This window comes from Gobio gobio (assembly GCF_949357685.1).
Source record: "Gobio gobio genome assembly, chromosome: 12".
Classification (NCBI taxonomy): Eukaryota; Metazoa; Chordata; class Actinopteri; order Cypriniformes; family Gobionidae; genus Gobio; species Gobio gobio.
Genome location: NC_137105.1, coordinates 4,700,147 through 4,720,730, shown reverse-complemented (window position 1 = coordinate 4,720,730; position 20,584 = coordinate 4,700,147). Strand labels below are relative to the sequence as shown.

At 36.4% G+C, this 20,584-nt stretch overlaps 1 protein-coding gene across 4 annotated transcripts in view; it reads left to right on the top strand.

Annotated features, from left to right (window-relative positions):
- Positions 1 to 18,244, top strand: part of gphnb (gephyrin b) — a 138,624-nt gene extending 120,380 nt beyond the window's left edge. For 2 of the 4 annotated variants that reach the window (XM_079831922.1, XM_079831920.1), the window contains 12 exons: positions 1 to 15; positions 1,897 to 1,952; positions 2,050 to 2,169; positions 5,885 to 5,943; positions 6,023 to 6,176; positions 6,417 to 6,538; positions 8,507 to 8,594; positions 9,090 to 9,163; positions 11,902 to 11,975; positions 12,081 to 12,184; positions 12,345 to 12,441; positions 16,987 to 18,192. The exon at positions 1 to 15 is cut by the window's left edge and continues 78 nt beyond it. In XM_079831922.1, the coding sequence (XP_079688048.1) occupies positions 1 to 15; positions 1,897 to 1,952; positions 2,050 to 2,169; positions 5,885 to 5,943; positions 6,023 to 6,176; positions 6,417 to 6,538; positions 8,507 to 8,594; positions 9,090 to 9,163; positions 11,902 to 11,975; positions 12,081 to 12,184; positions 12,345 to 12,441; positions 16,987 to 17,120 (1,097 nt within the window). In that variant the 3' untranslated portion in view covers positions 17,121 to 18,192. Of the gene's footprint in view, positions 16 to 1,896; positions 1,953 to 2,049; positions 2,170 to 5,884; positions 5,944 to 6,022; positions 6,177 to 6,416; positions 6,539 to 8,506; positions 8,595 to 9,089; positions 9,164 to 11,901; positions 11,976 to 12,080; positions 12,185 to 12,344; positions 12,442 to 16,986 lie in introns of all 4 variants that reach the window. The other 2 variants (XM_079831923.1, XM_079831921.1) reach the window with 2 other exon arrangements.
- The last annotated feature ends 2,340 nt before the right edge of the window (positions 18,245 to 20,584 follow it).

Below are 20,584 nucleotides of genomic sequence, written 5' to 3'. Positions count from 1 at the left end.
GCTACGCTGTAAGAGGTGAGAACCCACATGACTGGATGAGTGAACAGCTAACCGGCGGTCTGACAGACCTGGTTAACTCACGCGCTAGTGCTCGCGTCAGGACTGCACATCGAAAGCATTACTCACGTCTGCTCGAGAGCGGCGCTTCAAACGTCTCTCAGGGGAAGAATGTCAAATGCTTAATTCATTTCTTATGGTCTTTGAGCTGGATGGGATTTTCCCTCTTAAAAATGTCATAACAAGGACTTAGCGTAGACTTAAGCATTTGGGTTAATTGGATATTTATGAGCTCATGAGAACTGCGTAACACGAGAATGAACCTCATTGGTTCTTGTTGAAGCTCAAATGTGATGCGTGACACGATAAATAATCTCATTGGTTCTTGCTTAAGCTTAAATGTTATGCGCAACACGAGAATAAACCTCATTGGTTCTTGCTGAAGCTTAAATGTGATGCGCAACACAAGAATGAACCTCATTGGTTCCCGCAGAAGCTCAAACGTGATGCGCAACACGAGAATGAACCTCATTGGTTCTTGCTGAAGCTCAAACGTGATGCGTAACACAAGAATGAACCTCATTGGTTCTTTTTGAAGCTCAAACGTGATGCGTAACACAAGAATGAACCTCATTGGTTCTTTTTGAAGCTCAAACGTGATGTGTAACACAAGAATGAACCTCATTGGTTCTTTTTGAAGCTCAAACGTGATGCGTAACACAAGAATGAACCTCATTGGTTCTTTTTGAAGCTCAAACGTGATGCGTAACACAAGAATGAACCTCATTGGTTCTTGCAGAAGCTCAAACGTGATGCGTAACACAAGAATGAACCTCATTGGTTCTTTTTGAAGCTCAAACGTGATGCGTAACACAAGAATGAACCTCATTGGTTCTTGCAGAAGCTCAAACGTGATGCGTAACACAAGAATGAATCTCATTGGTTCTTGCAGAAGCTCAAACGTGATGCGTAACATGAGAATTAACCTCATTGGTTCTTTTTGAAGCTCAAATGTGATGCGTAACACGAGAATGAACCTCATTGGTTCTTTTTGAAGTTCAAATGTGATGCGTAACACAAGAATGAACCTCATTGGTTCTTTTTGAAGCTCAAATGTTATGCGTAACACAAGAATGAACCTCATTGGTTCTTTTTGAAGCTCAAACGTGATGCGTAACACAAGAATGAACCTCATTGGTTCTTTTTGAAGCTCAAATCTGATGCGTAACACAAGAATGAACCTCATTGGTTCTTTTTGAAGCTCAAATGTGATGCGTAACATGAGAATGAACCTCATTGGTTCTTTTTGAAGCTCAAACGTGATGTGTAACACAAGAATGAATCTCATTGGTTCTTGCTGAAGCTCAAATGAGATGCGTAACACAAGAATTAATCTCATTGGTTCTTGCTGAAGCTCAAACGTTGTGCATAACACGGGAATGAACCTCATTGGTTCTTGCTGAAGCTCAAATGTGATGCGTAACACGAGAATGAACCTCATTGGTTCTTGCACGTCAAGTGAAAATGATTGAGTTTCCGTTTACAACTGATGTGTAAGTTGATGAATGTTAAAATGTGAATAAAAGCCTAAATTCAATCTGTTCATCACATAAAGTGATCGAGTGTCTTCAGAAAATTTGGACTAAACCGCTCAATTCATATGGATTAGTTTATGATCTCTTTATGAACGTTATGAAGCGTCAGTGGTAGTTGCGTTGCTGTCAATGGAGGGACAGAAATCTCTCAGATTTGATCCTCATTTGTGTTCTGAGGGGTTTGGAAGGACATGAGGGTGAGTAATTAATGACAGAATTTTCCTTTTTGGGTGAAGTAACCGTTTAAGTTTCCATATAGCAGCTTTTCCTCTAAGAGTGTACGGTGTTGTCTCTGTCCTGACAGCGGCTGATGGTCCTGGTGACAGATTTATTATCGGCGAGTCTCAGGCCGGAGAGCAGGTGAGAAAACGTGTCAAAAGTAAGATACCATTTGAGAAATTCACCTTCAAATGTGAGGAAAGTGATCCCTATGAACTGCTGTACCGTGTGTGTCCAGCCCACACACACCGTGATGCCGGGTCAGGTGATGCGGGTGACGACAGGCGCTCCTATTCCATGCGGAGCAGATGCTGTGGTTCAAGTAGAAGACACTGAACTCCTGAGAGAGTCTGAAGACGTGAGTTCTTTTATAAACCGCCATAATGCATCATTTAATCATTTTAAATTATGGATATACACTACCTTTCAAAGTTTGGGGTCGGGAAGATTTTTTAATGTTTGAAAGAAGTCTCTTCTGCTGCAAGACTGCATTTATTTGATCGAAAATACAGAAAAATTAAGAAATAGTATTACAATTTAAAACAAGTGTTTTCTATGTGAATATATAGTAAAGTGTCATTTTATATCCAGTGATAATTTTCAGCATCATTACTCCAGTCTTCAGTGTCACATGACCCTTCACAAATCATTTCTCATATGAGGATTTACTGCTCAAGAAGCATTTATGATTATAATCAGTGTTGAAAACAGTTGTGCTGCTTCATATTTTTGATTCTCTGATGAGAAAGTTCAAAAGAGCAGCGTTCATCTGAAATATAAAGCTTTTGTAACATTATAAATGTCACTTTTGATCAATTTAATGCATCCGTACTGAATTTAATTACAGAGTAAAATAAATCTTCCGAAGGTTATTGTGTTCATTTAAGTTTATGAATTTATATTATATAATATATAATATTACATAAATGTAAATGTATATATGCAGGTATTAAATATATTTTATTTTCATATTTTTATATAAAAAAAACATTTGTACACAAAATTTGCTGAAATTAAATACATATATTTTCAACTCAAAATCTAACTAAATTATTTGAATTTTGGCAATTTTGGCAATTAATTGGCCAAGCAGACCAACATTAGTTGTTAAGCAGACCAACATTAGGAGCGTTGTTATACTCAATTCTAGTCAGAATATGAGTCTGCTCCTGCTCCATTGGGCTGTGATTATGGGGCGTGTTTCAACCGAACCAGGAAAGACCTCAATTGGATAGACCTACAACCAATCAGAGCAACAGAGCGACGCATAACATTAGTTGTCAAATGTCAACAGAACTCAACTGCACACACAGTGTTGCCAAGTCCGCGGTTTTCCCGCAGGCTGTTTTTCCATGTCCGCTGGTTGAAGCAACCTTAATTATGTGATATTTAGACCCAGGAATGCGAATTTTAGCAGGCAAAAAAACACATATTTTACCCCCAAAACGTCGCCGTCGCATCATCCAGGTGGTGCTGCACATTGGTGGTGGTTGAGGAGATTCCCCCCTTCTATGTAAAAGCGCTCTGAGTGAGTGCCTAGAAAAGCGCTATATAAATGTAATTAATTATTATTATTATTAAGAAGAAGATGAGTGTAAACGATGTCTGACGTTATTTGTGTTTTCCAGGGTTATTTTTACTGAAACTAAAACCATTTTGTTGCTTTTATTTTTAAAATAAACATTATCTTAAATAAAATAAAATATACAAAAAAGTTTCCATTTCACAAAAATTAATAAAGACTATTGTTATGAGGTTTGTTCATATGCAGTGTTAATTTTGACAGCAAATTTTGATTGTTTTAGTTATAGACTTTTGACTTTTGACTTTTAGTCATATTTTAGTCACCTGAATTGTTTTTAGTTTTAGTCTAGTTTTAGGCGACTAAATCTACAGTAGTTTAGTCAGTTTAGTTAAATTGTAATACATTAAGCATTTAAGCATTACATAACCGACTGTCACCTGAACTGACATTTTGACATCATTTTGTTTTTGACATTAAAAATACACGAAAGAGCTCAATTCACTTTTTTGTTTGTTTTTTAAAAACATCTATATAGTTTTTTAACTTTGTATTTCTGTTTTAGTTAGCAGGCCATATCAGGTTAAGCTAAAGCTTCAAATAAGTGTATTTATTTTTTTAATTTCAGTTAACATTTATTTAATTTCAAGTAATGAAGTTTTTTTAAATGGTTTTAGTGAACTATTACAACCCTGATACTTTATTGAATACGTGTCAAATACTGGTCTTTCCTCCTGACTATAAATTTAAATTTCATCAATTAAATACAGTTTATTGTGTAACCAAAAACGAATATATAATGCGTGACTTTTAATTATAAACAAGTTTGAAAAACACATTGACTCTTATTTTGAAATGTCTGTGCCTCTATTGCAGTTGCAGGAGCTCATTCAAGTTCAGGAGATAAAATATGCATTGTTACAACCGTCTAAAACATATAACTATGTAAACATCGTAAAGTAAACATTGTCATTATTCATCAGCATTAGTTCATAAACCATTGCCTGGCATAAATGTGTGTTATTGATTGATTGAGCTGCTCTGGAGCGCTGGTTTGGGGATGAGCCGTGTTTTCCAGAGGTTAGATCAGCATCTGTTACACAGGAGATCAGTTCTGACTGGATCTCTTCCCTAATCGACCCTCACTAACATTTTCATCTCGTTTTTATTTGTTGATGAAAATGACAGTTGATTTTCGTCATAGTTTTTGTCATCCAACACTAGTTTTTATTTAGTTATCGTCCTGTTTTCGTCAGTGAAAAAAGGTTGTTGACTAAAATTATGACGAAAATTATTCGTCAACGAAATTAACTCATATGGGAAGAAGAGGCGGGAACCGGTGAATGTTTAACACTTTAATAAATAAATCAACTAAACTAAAAACGACAGCCTCCTCAGGGACGACTGCCGCACACACACATACTAAAGCGTAAACAAAACAACATTAAGTCCAGGCCTGGTCCTCTCTCGTCCTTCACTGTCGTTGCTCCTCCGTTTATACTCTTGAGCTCCTCCGAGAGAGGATTTGAGACCAATGTGACACAATCCTGCACCGGCCTCGCACCGCTCTCTCACGGCTCTCGCCCGCCCTGCTTGTCACAACTATAGATATCAAAATAAATAAACACACACACACACACATAACAAAATTACTAAAACTTTAAAGGGTTAGTTCACCCAAAAATGAAAATTCTGTCATTAATTACTTACCCTCATGTCGTTGGACACCCGTCAGACCTCCGTTCATCTTCGGAACAGAAATGAAGATATTTTAGTTGTAATCTGATGGCTCTGAAAGGCCTCCATTGGCTCAATGGCACTTTACACTCTCAAGACCCTTAAAAGGCACTAAAGACGTCGTTACAAAGTCCATCTCACTACAGTGGTTCTACAATAAATGTATGAATCGGCCACAATAGTTTTTGTGCGCAAAAAAACCCTAAATAACGACTTACATAGTGATGACGATTTCAAAACACGGCATCATGAAGCTTCGAAGCGTTATGAATCAGTGAGTCGAATGATGATTCGGATCGCGTGTCAAACTGCTGAAATTTGGCGATTCAAACCACTGAATCGACTCGCTGATTCATAACGCTTCGAAGCTTCATGATGCCGTGTTTTGAAATCGTCATCACTATGTAAGTCGTTATTTAGGGTTTTTTTGCGCACAAAAACTATTGTGGCCGATTCATACATTTATTTTAGAACCACTGTAGTGAGATGGACTTTGTAACGACGTCTTTAGTGCCTTTTAAGGGTCTTGAGAGTGTAAAGTGCCATTGAGCCAATGGAGGCCTTTCAGAGCCATCAGATTTACACTAAAATATCTTCATTTCTGTTCCGAAGATGAACGGAGGTCTGACGGGTGTCGAACGACATGAGGGTAAGTAATTAATGACAGAATTTTCATTAATTTCAAAAATTTTTGGGTGAACTAACCCTTTAACGGAATATTAAAATAAAATCGAATTCCAAATATGATTAAAAACTACAAATGTACCTCAATGATAGTCAAATAACACTGTTCCCGTCTATGTTGATTCCTCAGGGCACAGAAGAGCTGGAGGTGCGGATTCTGGTTCAAGCTCGTCCAGGTCAAGACATCAGGTGAGCGCCTGTGAGCGTCTCTCAGCCTGGCTCTGTGTGTCTCACGCGTGTCTGAAAGAGTCTGTCCCGTCTTCTGCAGGCCCATCGGTCATGACATTAAGCGTGGCGAATGCGTGTTGGCCAAAGGCACTCACATGGGCCCGTCTGAAATCGGTCTGCTGGCCACAGTGGGCGTCACGGAGGTGGAAGTGCAGAAGTTTCCCGTCGTGGCTGTGATGTCTACAGGAAACGAGGTGACATTACACACACGGCTCTTTATATCTCCTGTGTTTCTTAGTCAGCATCAATGAGATCAAATGGGGACTTTAGCTGAAGTCCTTGAGCTTGAGCATTTAAAGCGACAGACGACAAAACTGCAGCATGTGCTTAAAATAAACCAAACGTGGTGTGAATGCTAATTTAGTTATAGTTATAGTTCTTGGTGTGAACGGGCCTTTATCACTTACTTACTAAGCAGTAAACTGTCTTTTCAGCTGCTGAACCCAGAGGACGATTTACATCCCGGGAAGATCAGAGACTCGAATCGCTCTACACTGCTGGCCACCATTCAGGAGCACGGATACCCCACCATCAACCTGGGCATCGTCGGAGACAAGTGAGCGTCTTTCACCCTAGACTATACTATATAGGGGATAGGGAACGATCAGACAGTGCACTATATAGGGGATAGGGAACAATTAGACAGTGCACTATATAGGGGATAGGGAACGATCAGACAGTGCACTATATAGGGGATAGGGAACGATCAGACAGTGCACTATATATGGGATAGGGAATGATCAGACAGTCCACTATATAGGGGATAGGGAACAATTAGACAGTGCACTATATAGGGGATAGGGAACAATTAGACAGTGCACTATATAGGGGATAGGGAATGATCAGACAGTGCACTATATAGGGGATAGGGAATGATCAGACAGTCCACTATATAGGGGATAGGGAACAATTAGACAGTGCACTATATAGGGGATAGGGAACAATTAGACAGTGCACTATATAGGGGATAGGGAATGATCAGACAGTGCACTATATAGGGGATAGGGAACGATCAGACAGTGCACTATATAGGGGATAGGGAACAATTAGACAGTGCACTATATAGGGGATAGGGAACGATCAGGGGATAGTTAACGATCAGACAGTACACTATATAGGGGATAGGGAACGGTCAGACAGTGCGCTATATAGGGGATAGGGAACGGTCAGACCGTGCGCTATATAGGGGATAGGGAATAATTAGACTGCACTATATAGGGGATAGGGAACGGTCAGACAGTGCGCTATATAGGGGATAGGGAACGATCAGACAGTGCACTGTATAGGGGATTGGGAATAATTAGACTGCACTTTATAGGGGATAAGGAACGATCAGACAGTGCACTATATAGGGGATTGGGAATAATTAGACAGTGCACTATATAGGGGATAGGGAACGATCAGACAGTGCACTACATAGGGGATAGGGAATAATTAGACAGTGCACTATATAGGGGATAGGGAACGATCAGACAGTGCGCTATATAGGGGATAGGGAACGATCAGACAGTGCACTATATAGGGGATAGGGAATAATTAGACTGCACTATATAGGGGATAGGGAACGGTCAGACAGTGCGCTATATAGGGGATAGGGAACGATCAGACAGTGCACTGTATAGGGGATTGGGAATAATTAGACTGCACTTTATAGGGGATAAGGAACGATCAGACAGTGCACTATATAGGGGATTGGGAATAATTAGACAGTGCACTATATAGGGGATAGGGAACGATCAGACAGTGCACTACATAGGGGATAGGGAATAATTAGACAGTGCACTATATAGGGGATAGGGAACGATCAGACAGTGCACTATATAGGGGATAGGGAACAATTAGACAGTGCACTATATAGGGGATAGGGAACGATCAGACAGTGCACTATATAGGGGATAGGGAACGATCAGACAGTGCACTATATAGGGGATAGGGAACGTTCAGACAGTGCACTATATAGGGGATAGGGAACGATCAGACAATGCACTATATAGGGGATAGGGAACGATCAGACAATGCACTATATAGGGAATAGGTGATCATCAGACAGTGCACTATATAGGGGATAGGAAACGATCAGACAATGCATTATATAGGGGATAGGGGACGATCAGACAGTGCACTATATAGGGGACGATCAGACAGTGGACTATATAGGGGATAGGGAACGATCAGACAGTGTACTATATAGGGGATAGGGCACTATATAGGGGATAGGGAACGATCAGACAGTGCTCTATATAGGGGATAGGGCACTATATAGGGGAATAGGGAACGATCAGACAGTGCACTATATAGGGGATAGGGCACTATATAGGGGATAGGGAACGATCAGACAGTGTAATGCTTTCCATTGAATCCTTGAATGAAGTCTGGTTTCACATTAGTGTCAGTGAACCGCCACAGCTTCTGTCCAGAGACATGATGGCACAGAGTGGATGGTATTGCCATATTTTAAAGCAACAGAGGAAATTTAGTTTGACGTGTCATTTGTAATGGTAACTGTTATCCTGCTGTCCCACAGCCCTGATGACCTGTTGAATGCTCTGAATGAGGGAATCAGCCGTGCCGACGTCATCATCACCTCAGGGGGCGTGTCTATGGGGGAAAAGGTACAAGACCTTTTACATTCGATCTATTGTGTTGGTAGCTTTGTAAAGACGAAATCAGCAGCTAAATGGTGTTTTTGTAATATTTGGTTTGATGATGTTCCAAATGCAGGAATGTCCTTGTAAAAGGAAAAACTGCACTGTTAGGAAGATGCATGGAAAAGCATAACACGTCCGAAGATGATGTGCAGACTTTGAGTTTGAATTAGTAATCACTGCTTTATACTGACATCTAGTGGCTGGATGGTAGTAAGACCCGCTGACCCCTTCAGATGAGATGTTTCTCACTGAGATTTTCACATCAAAGAGTTTTACACCTAAAGAAATGAGGTGCCTTGTACTTTACATAATTACAGATCTGTTTCAAATGATGTACACTCACAAGAGAATACTGTATTTCTACAATCAGAAAACTTGATGTGTCACACAGCACAGTTTTTTGCAATTGGCCCGAGTTCACGGCATCATTAAGATGATTTGAAATGGATGTTTTCACAGGATTACCTGAAACAGGTACTTGATATCGATCTTCATGCTCAGATACACTTTGGACGTGTCTTCATGAAACCAGGGTGAGTCTTTGAAGAAACAGGTGACATCTGCGTAAAGACTGTACACGTGATGCAGATTCAGGGTGTTTTCACACGCAAGACCTCCTTAAATGAAACTAAAACTTTAACTGGCTATAATTATTATTATTTTATTAATTTTTTTACAAAAGTTATAGAATAATAGAAATTAATAAAAAAATAATGATATATTTTATTACTATCCACTTTAACTGGATCGAAATTGAATAGAAAACTCCAAAAAATAGACTTTTTATTTTATTATTTTGTTTTGTTTTTTTATAATATTATTATTTTATAGTTTTTTATATATTTTAGAAAAGTAATATAATAATAGAAATAATTATTAATTTATATTAATTTTGATTTCTATTATTATATTACTTTTCTAAAAAAAATCAAATAAAGTTAAAAAAATTATAAATAAACATTATTACTGGATATTAATTTATTATATATATATATATATATATATATATATATATATATATATATATATATATATATATATATATATATATATATATATATATATTATTAATTTATATTAATTATTATTTCTATTATATATTATTATATTACTTTTCCAAAAAATTTAAAAGTAAAACAAATTATTAAAAATATTACTTGTTATTAATAAAATATATTACTATGTATTTTTTATTAAATAGTAATATATTTTATTAATATCCAGTTTAACAGGATCGAAATTGAATAGAAAACTCCAAAAAATAGACTTTTTATTTTATTATTTTGTTTTGTTTTTTTATAATATTATTATTTTATAGTTTTTTATATATTTTAGAAAAGTAATATAATAATAGAAATAATTATTAATTTATATTAATTTTGATTTCTATTATTATATTACTTTTCTAAAAAAAATCAAATAAAGTTAAAAAAATTATAAATAAACATTATTACTGGATATTAATTTATTTTATATATATATATATATATATATATATATATATATATATATATATATATATATATATATATATATATATATATATATATATATATATATATATATATATATATATATATATATATATATATATAATTTATATTAATTATTATTTCTATTATATATTATTATATTACTTTTCCAAAAAATTTAAAAGTAAAACAAATTATTAAAAATATTACTTGTTATTAATAAAATATATTACTATGTATTTTTTATTAAATAGTAATATATTTTATTAATATCCAGTTTAACAGGATCGAAATTGAATAGAAAACTCCAAAAAATAGACTTTTTATTTTATTATTTTGTTTTGTTTTTTTATAATATTATTATTTTATAGTTTTTTATATATTTTAGAAAAGTAATATAATAATAGAAATAATTATTAATTTATATTAATTTTGATTTCTATTATTATATTACTTTTCTAAAAAAAATCAAATAAAGTTAAAAAAATTATAAATAAACATTATTACTGGATATTAATTTATTATATATATATATATATATATATATATATATATATATATATATATATATATATATATATATATATATATATATATATATATATATATATATATATATATATATATATATATATATATATATATATATATATATATTATTATTATTATTAATTTATATTAATTATTATTAATTTATATTAATTATTATTTCTATTATATATTATTATATTACTTTTCCAAAAAATTTAAAAGTAAAACAAATTATTAAAAATATTACTTGTTATTAATAAAATATATTACTATGTATTTTTTATTAAATAGTAATATATTTTATTAATATCCAGTTTAACAGGATCGAAATTCAATAGAAAACTCAAAAAAAAATAGACTTGGATTTTTAATTTTATTACTTTGTTTTATTTATTAATTTTATATATATATATTTTTGTTTTTATTATTATTATTTTTGTTTAGAAAAGTAATATAATAGTATAAATAATCATTAATTTATATTAATTATTATTTCTAATATGATATTACTTTTCTAAAAATAAAATACTTTTTAAATTACTGGATAGTAATAAAATATATTACAATTTATTTTTTGATTAAATAGTAATATATTTTATTAATATCCAGTTTAACTGTATCAAAATTGAATACAAACTCATAAATATAGACTTGGATGCCAGACAATTTTATTTTATATTGCATTTTATTTATTGTTATGTAATGTTATGTTATTTTATTATTTTATGTTATGTTTATTTTATTTTTTTAGAAAAGTAATAGAATAATATAAATAATAATTAATATTAATTAATCAAAAATAAATATGATATATTTTATCAACTTTAACTGTTTCGAAATTTAATAGAAAAACTACACACTTGGATGCCAGTCCATTTAATTTAATTGTATTTATTATGCATTTATTTTATTTATTCTTTGTTTGTTTATTTATTTAGAAAAGTAATAGAATAATAGAAATAATAATGAATAGAAATTAATCATGTCCAACTTCTTTACATAGATCATGTATTTTTGCATAAAGGCCTTTGAGAGTGTATGTGTGTAGTTTACGATAGTTATACCAGAAATAGTTCTGCCGTTATGATCTCCTGTAATGAGCAAAACTGCTTGTTTGTTTTATTAGACTGAAAATAAAGTCAGAGTGCTTTGAATTCATAATGCACAGTGAGATCATACAGATTTAAAGTGAAAACACCCTGATATTGAGCGTCAGACGATGAGAATCGGTCCGCGTGGGTATTGAGCTCTGGTTTGTCTTCCGCTAGTCTCCCCACAACATTTGCCACTCTTGATATGGACGGGTCTCGAAAACTTATCTTTGCTCTGCCAGGTAGGGACGGTGAGAGAGTTTATTGGTGTATTTTTTCAAAACACATACTAGTCTGTAATTTAACGCCGATTGTGTTTCTTCGATGTAATGAGCACCGTCTCTCGTGCTCCACAGGTAATCCCGTGTCAGCGGTCGTAACATGTAACCTCTTCGTCATTCCTGCCTTGAGGAAGATGCAGGGAATCTTAGACCCGCGGCCCACCATAATAAAAGCCCGGGTAAGACCACCTTTGACTTCACCAGTCATAAGAACAGAGGACTTTTACACACTGTAACAATTAAAGACCCTAAACTTGTGTCAGTGCATTAACTTCAAATCTGTAATTGCAGAACATTCAAATCTATTGCCATCCCTAAAATCTGCTTGACTGTTTCCAGTTGTCATGTGATGTGAAGCTGGATCCACGTCCGGAGTATCACCGCTGTATTTTGACATGGCACCATCAGGAACCTCTGCCATGGGCACAGAGCACAGGTAACGGATCTATATCCCTCTTCTGACGCTTCCCCAACAGATTTACTGACCTACGCTATCCTGCCTATTGGATTCGTCCAGGATAGATATGGGATGACCATATAGCAAGTGTAAAATCTTTACTGATCAACTGAAAACACAGAGGGAAAGTGACATTTACGAAAAAAGGAGAACGCTGCAACAAATTCTAGCAAACAAAGAAAAACATTTTCTCAACCCCCAGCAATAACAGGGAAAATATTTACTTTAAAGGGATAGTTCACCCAAAAATGAAAATGACCCCATGATTTACTCTCCCTCAAGTCATCCTAGAAGTGTATGACATTCTTCTTTCAGATGAATACAATCAGAGTTATATTAAAAAGGTTCTGGCTCCATCATAAAAGTGCATCTATCCATCATAAAAGTGCATTTATCCATCTTAAAAGTGCATCCATCCATCATGAAAGGGCATCTATCCTTCATTAAAGGGCATCTATCCATCTTAAAAGTGCATCCATCCATCATAAAAGGGCATCTATCCTTCATTAAAGGGCATCTATCCATCATAAAAGTGCATCCATCCATCATAAAAGTGCATCTATCCATCATAAAAGTGCATTTATCCATCATAAAAGTGCATCCATCCATCATAAAAGGGCATCTATCCATCATAAAAGTGCATTTATCCATCTTAAAAGTGCATCCATCCATCATGAAAGGGCATCTATCCTTCATAAAAGTGCATCCATCCATCATAAAAGTGCATCTATCCTTCATTAAAGGGCATCCATCCATCATAAAAGTGCATCTATCCATCATAAAAGGGCATCTATCCATCATAAAAGTGCATCTATCCATCATAAAAGTGCATCTATCCATCATAAAAGGGCATCTATCCATCATAAAAGTGCATCTATCCATCATAAAAGTGCATCTATCCATCATAAAAGTGCATCTACCCATCATAAAAGGGCATCTATCCATCATAAAAGTGCATCTATCCATCATAAAAGTGCATCTATCCATCATAAAAGTGCATCTATCCATCATAAAAGTGCTTCCATCCATCATAAAAGTGCATCTATTGATAATTGAGAATTGATAATAAATAATAATAAATAATAAACAAAAACAGAAAAACCTTGAAATAATAACTCGCCAAATAAAGTAACGAAGAGAGCACGAGTGTTGCCAAATCATTAAATTGTCAAAATTTTCACATACTATTGCAGAACCTTCCCAGTCTGTCTGAAACACTGAATCTGAAATCTTTACCCTTAAATAGGGCATTATTTGAAAGGACAGCCATTTGTAGTTGTGTCCGAAACCATAGTGGACATTATTGAGTGCACTCATTCTATCCCATAATGCACCACAATAACAAGTGTACAGCTGATGTACACAGAACGGCTGTCCGATTTCACTCACTCGTTTTCATTCACTACTTCAAGTGAACTATATTAGTGGACTAACGTAGGGGATAGTGAATGAGGGTTTAGGGTGCGATTTCGGATTCAGCCTCTGAGTTCCGGTTTCTACAAAGCCCCTCCCCCCAAGAGTGCTCTGATTGGCCAGCTGACCCAGTGCATTGTGATTGGCCAAGAGTGTGTTGGAACTGTAACACCCCTTAACGTTCTCTGTAGATTGAATAAATCCCTATTGTGGGAGACTAGGAGCTCTTTAAAAATTATTGTTCTTTATTGGCATTGGCTACATTTCCATCCAAAGTTGCTCATCAACTTATGCGCAAAATTGGAACATGAATAAGAGCGTATGATCATATAAATGTAACGCTAGCCAAAGGATGACGGGTAAAAACGGATGCTGCATTAATTGATCACTGAAAGGGATACAGTGGGGCAAAAAAGTATTTAGTCAGCCACCAGTTGTGCAAGTTCTCCCACTTAAGAAGATGAGAGAGGCCTGTAATTGTCATCATAGGTACACTTCAACTATAAGAGACAGAGAAAATCACATTGTCTGATTTTTAAAGAATTTATTTGCAAATTATGGTGGAAAATAAGTATTTGGTCAATAACAAAAGTTAATCTCAATACTTTGTTAAATACCCTTTGTTAGCAATGACAGAGGTCAAACGATTTCTGTAAGTCTCCACAAGGTTTTTACACACTGTTGATGGTAGTTTGGCCCATTCCTCCGTGCAGATCTCCTCTAGAGCACTGATGTTTTGGGGTTGTCGCTGGGCAACACAGATTTTCAACTCCCTCCAAAGATTTTCTATGGGGTTGAGATCTGGAGACTAGCTTGAAATGCTTCTTACGAAGCCACTCCTTCATTGCCCGGGCGGTGTGTTTGGGATCATTGTCATGCTGAAAGACCCAGCTCGTTTCATCTTCAATGCCCTTGCTGATGGAAGGAGGTTTTTCCTCAAAATCTCACGATACATGGCCCCATTCATTCTTTCCTTTACACGGATCAGTCGTCCTGGTCCCTTTGCAGAAAAACAGCATGATGTCCCCCCCCCCCCATGCTTCACAGTAGGTATGGTGTTCTTCTTTCTCCTCCAAACACGATTTGTTGAGTTTTTACCAAAAAGTTCTATTTTGGTTTCATCTGACCATATGACATTCTCCCAATCCTCTTCTGGATCATCCAAATGCTCTCTAGCAAACTTCAGACGGGCCCAAACATGTACTGGCTTAAGCAGGGGGACACGTCTGGCCCTGCAGGATTTGAGTCCCTGGCGGTGTAGTGTGTTACTGATGGTAGCCTTTGTTACTTTAGTCCCAGCTCTCTGCAGGTCATTCACTAGGTCCCCCCGTGTGGTTCTGGGATTTTTGCTCACCGTTCTTGTGATCATTTTGACCCCACGGGGTGAGATCTTGCGTGGAGTCCCAGATCGAGGGAGGTTATCAGTGGTCTTGTATGTCTTCCATTTTCGAATAATTGCTCCCACAGTTGATTTCTATTGTCCTATTGCAGATTCAGTCTTCCCAGCCTGGTGCAGGTCTACAATTTAGTTTCTGGTGTCCTTTGACAGCTCTTTGGTCTTGGCCATAGTGGAGTTTGGAGTCTGACTGTTTGAGGTTGTGGACAGGTGTCTTTTATACTGAGAACGAGTTCAAACAGGTGCCATCAATACAGGTAATGAGTGGAGGACAGAAGAGCCTCTTAAAGAAGAAGTTACAGGTCTGTGAGAGCCAGAAATCTTGCTTTTTTTGTAGGTGACCAAATACTTATTTTCCACCATAATTTGCAAAATAAATTCTTAAATCAGACAATGTGATTTTCTGGATTTTTTTCTCATTCTGTCTCTCATAGTTGAAGTGTACCTATGATGAAAATTACAGGCCTCTATCATCTTTTTAAGTGGGAGCACAGTTGGTGGCTGTCTTATCGTTTTTTGTCGTTGTATTCGTTTAGCCTGTGCTAATGTTTTTTTGACCTAGTGTTGTAAATTGTTTTATGTTCTGCAGAACAGGAACCTGCTGGAAATCATTTTTTAAAGTCAGGCCCGTTTCAATTGTACCTTAATGTTACTTTTTAACCTTTCCTGTATAATAAATGAAATGATGTCTAAATACTTTTTTGCCCCACTGTATTTGGGGTATTATTATGGCATCGCTGCAAAACCCCCTTTTCATTAGGGGAGCGCGGGGCACAACCTGACGCAGGGTTAGTTGTAACGTGCATGCCATGTTTTAACCCTTTCCACACATGCCAGAATGACGAAACTTAGTGGATTTACTAGTTGCCATATCAACATTATTAAGAGCAAAAATAGCGCCAAAATTAAAAAATCTCTGGAAGATATCACTGAACGTGTATTTAACCATAGCAAAAGTAAATTTCTAACTTAAGTTTAGTTTTCATCTCTGTTTTTGTGTTTATTTAAAATAAGACAAATCCGATAATATAGTTATCTTATATCTGTTATTTAACAGTTTAGATGTTCTTTAATGCTGATCTAACAGCAGAAGACACGAGTCGCGGTTTAAATCCCAGTTGTGCAGGTGGTGTGTGTGTTAACACTGCGTTACAATGAGCCCCTATTAGAAAAATGCCATTATATTCTATACTTTTATGAATTCTTTTGAGAAACCATGAGGAAAGGGTGAATAATGACTGAGAGTTAATGTTCAGAAATTATTAATTATTATTATGTATTGAACTATGCTGTATAGCTGTATTTAGCGATGTGTTTGTAGTCAAACTCAAAAATGCTTATATTTTTAATGATTAAAAAATGCCATTATTTTATTTTAAAACGTTAATAATTGTATTTTGTAGACAATTATATTGTATATTTTTTTGATTATATCAGGTAACATTTTAAGCTGTCATGTTACATTGTGCCCCTCACATGTTACAATGGGGCATGTTGTCACATTTCACTTCCATTCTTTCGGGGTAAATCAAGAAAAAAGTACACACTGTATTAATGAAACAAAACCACATAATTGTACTAGACATGTTTGCAATTAATGTGGGAAAAAATAAATACTCTGAACCCCAAGTGGATTTACACAAACTGAGAAAGTCAAAAAGCGTTATGTTGTGCCCCACTGTGAACACTTTTTCCTCCTCTCCGTCTTGGCCCAGGGAACCAGGTTAGCAGCCGACTCATGAGCATGCGCAGCGCTAACGGACTCCTGATGCTACCTCCCAAAACCGAGCAATACGTGGAGCTGCACAAGGGCGAGGTGGTGGACGTCATGGTCATCGGCCGCCTATGATGGACAGAGAGACGGGCGGAAGGACGGAGAGTGAAGGGTGGATCACGGTGCATGTTCACATATCATTGACTGTAATATGCAACGGCACAGCTAGTTTTTATTGATTTGGATAACGCTGAAGTATAGTCAACATCTCGATCACAAAACTAGATACATATGAGAAGAAGAAAAAATATCTATTATTTCAGAGAAAGAAAAAATATAACTTTTAAATGATAAAATCTAATTATAAAAAGAGATTTATTCTGTATTATTATGATTATTATTGCATTTTTCTTGTCATTATTATTATTATTATTATTATATTAAGGCAACTTTATTCTTTTCATTGCAGTTGCTTTGTGTGTTCAATGCTAGATCTTATAGCTGTAGCATTTTAATAGAAAACTGTAGGTGCCTGCCCGGAGATATATCAAAAAAAGAAAAGAAAGGAGAGAATATCATTTCCCCATTTGAACCAAATGAAAAACGACCGCTTTGGTTTTTTCGGACACGGGGAAGAACACAACACCTTGAAATGCGGACTCTGGAGGGTGGCACTTTTTGTCTTACTTGTGTCATTGACGTGACACTTTTCCTTTTCCTCCCATTAGTAGGCATCATTATAACATCACAAAGAGCTTTGCTTGTCGTTTATCTCGTGAGTCTTGTTTGTGTGCGCAGTGCCAAACGCGTGGGTGCACGAAGGTCGTGCCCGGGGGAACACGGGCCTGGTCACCCAATCCCTGAAGCTTCCTTATAATCACATGACCTGGTGTAGCCCCGCCCCCCTCCCCCAGGGGGCGGAGTCACAGGCGAACGTTTTGTTTGAATATACTTTAAAAAAGAGGAGAGAAAAAAACAACAACAACAACAACAGCTTATTTAAGTGCTGACTGCCTTTTTAATCAACTACACAAAAATGTACAGTAAAAGAAGAACAATTGAATTGTACAGATAAATGTGACCAGCACTCCTGCGGAATATGACCAAGCAATGAGGAGACATTGAACAAATCTGTATAATAACATTTTCTGTAATGATAAGAACCTAATGAGAGAGACTACAATAATAAAATCCTTGATCATTATATAAAAATAGCATTGTGGAATTTTCTTGTAATAAAATGAATAAAAACAATTCCTTAACGCGTGTGATTATGGTCTGCTGATTCACCAGCCTCTGCAGTGTTTTCTGTCTAATCTCTAATGTGTGTGTTTTTTTCGCTTGCACTATAAACTTGGAATATTTTCAGACACAAACATGTGCATTGTGTGTGTGTGTGTGTGTGTGTGAGAGAGAGAGAGAGAGAGAGAGAAAGAGAGAAAGAGAGTGTCTGTTTGTGTGTGTGTGTGTGTGTGTGTGTGTGTGTGTGTGTGTGTGTGTGTGTGTGTGTGTGTGTGTGTGTGTGTTTCTGTGTGCGAGAGAGAGAGGTGTGTGTGTGTGTGAGAGAGAAAGAGAGAGCGAGAGTGTGTGCGTGCGTGTGTGCGTGTGTGCGTGCGTGTGTGCGTGCGTGTGTGCGTGCGTGCGTGTGTGCGTGCGTGTGTGCGTGTGTGTGTGTGTGTGTGTGCGTGCACGCATTAGGAAGAGTGAGCCCCAGTCAGACCAGTTGCTTCATTGCAGTTTGGTACGGCAGAAATACATACATTAATTTTCAATAGAACGCTGCATTTGGCTTGCATTGCGGTGCATTTTAGGTGAAGCAAAATCATGTCACAACATCACGTCCCGGTGTATACAGTGAATGCAGGCTGAAATTATTGTTGCGTGGCTACATAAAAGTTTACGCATATGTGATGCATTGCCAAGGTGTGTGCGTGTGTGTGTAAGGTTTTTTTTTTAGGCTATACTCTCTTGCAATTGAACGTGAATAAGTTTACTGTTGAAAAACATCAAAGCTAAACATCATATCTAGTCAAACCGCATCACGACATCGCTACAAATACAGTATGGGATTAAAACCAGCGAACATCAATGAATAGGCTTAGTCTATGTTACCATTGAAGTCGTACTGCTGTGGAATGCCAGTTCAGACACATTGCTCCTTGTTCTCTTCTTTTTTAAGAATGTAATGATCCCAAACTTTAGACATTCTCTGCCATTTATGGACATCTTTACTCTCCGCCATCGTGCCAACTATATTTAAAATGTATCACGCGCTATGGTGTGCTTCCTGAACATTGAACAACGGTCCGTGTGAATCAGATCCCTGCACGTCATAGGAATTTAACGAGGCTTTGAGGCAGAATTTTTGTAATCGAGTAACTCGATTAATCGTTTCAGCCCTAGTTAGAAATGACTTCATTTTCGCAATATTCTCTAACTGATAAAATTAACTTCTGACCACATCACTGATCTGTTTGTCAAAAGTCAGAGAAGAGTCAAAAGTAACACCCAGGTTTCTAATGCACATACAGAGTTTGAGAGGCCCTAATTTACTGGCGATAACCTCTGTAGAAGCAGAGGAGCTGAAAATTAAGACCTCTGTCTGAGTCATTTAACTGAAGGAAGTTGGCAGACATCCACTTTTTAACATCCCTCAAACAATCAAACACTGCAAAGTACAATCATCCTTTGGGAACAGGAACATAACATTGAGTATCATCAGCGTAACAATAATAGGATACATTATGCTTGCTAAATATAGTATACAAAGGAAGCATATATAGAGAAAATAAAACCGGACCCAGGATCGAGCCCTGCGGAACCCCATACAAAACCGGTGCACGAGATGAGTAGTTTCCAGTCTCTACCGAAAAAGTTAGATCCTTTAAATAGGAAGTGAACCAATTCAGGGCACAATCTTTGATTCCAATTTGCTGTAAAAGATTTAAAAGAATGCCATGATCAAGAGTGTCGAACGCAGCGCTAAGATCTAACAGAAACAGCACATTTACAAGAATCAATCAAAAATAGGTAATTTAATATTTTAAGCAAAGCAGACTCTGTACTATGCTGCGATCTGAAACCAGATTGATATTTATCCAAAATACCATTTTCCTGCAGGAAAGAAGAGATTAAACATCCGAAACTTAAAAAAAAAAGAAAGAAAGAAAATGTAATTGAGGCATTGGACGATAGTTGTTCAAACCTGTAGGATCAAGGTTTGACTTTTTGAGCAGCGGCTGCACAATGGCATGTTTAAAGGGGTGATGAATTGAGAAATCAACTTTCCTTTGAGCCTTTGGTATTTAAAAGTTAATCGTGAAATAAGAATATCGTGCAAGTTTCAGAGCTGAAAATGTCCTTGTTAGTCAAAGAAAAGCTTTTATAGATACTAGGCCCAGAAAACGAGAGCTCTCACAATATGTCAACCATTGACGTTTTAGGACTCAGAAGCACCACCTCAAGTCCCGCCCACTGAGATAAACAATGCAGAAGTTTATTTCCAACCTTCTTCAGCACACCTGTCTGTGTATTTTCAACAAGTGATCCTGAAGAGCTTGATTAGCTTCACCTGTCTTTAATTAGGGTTGGAGCTAAAC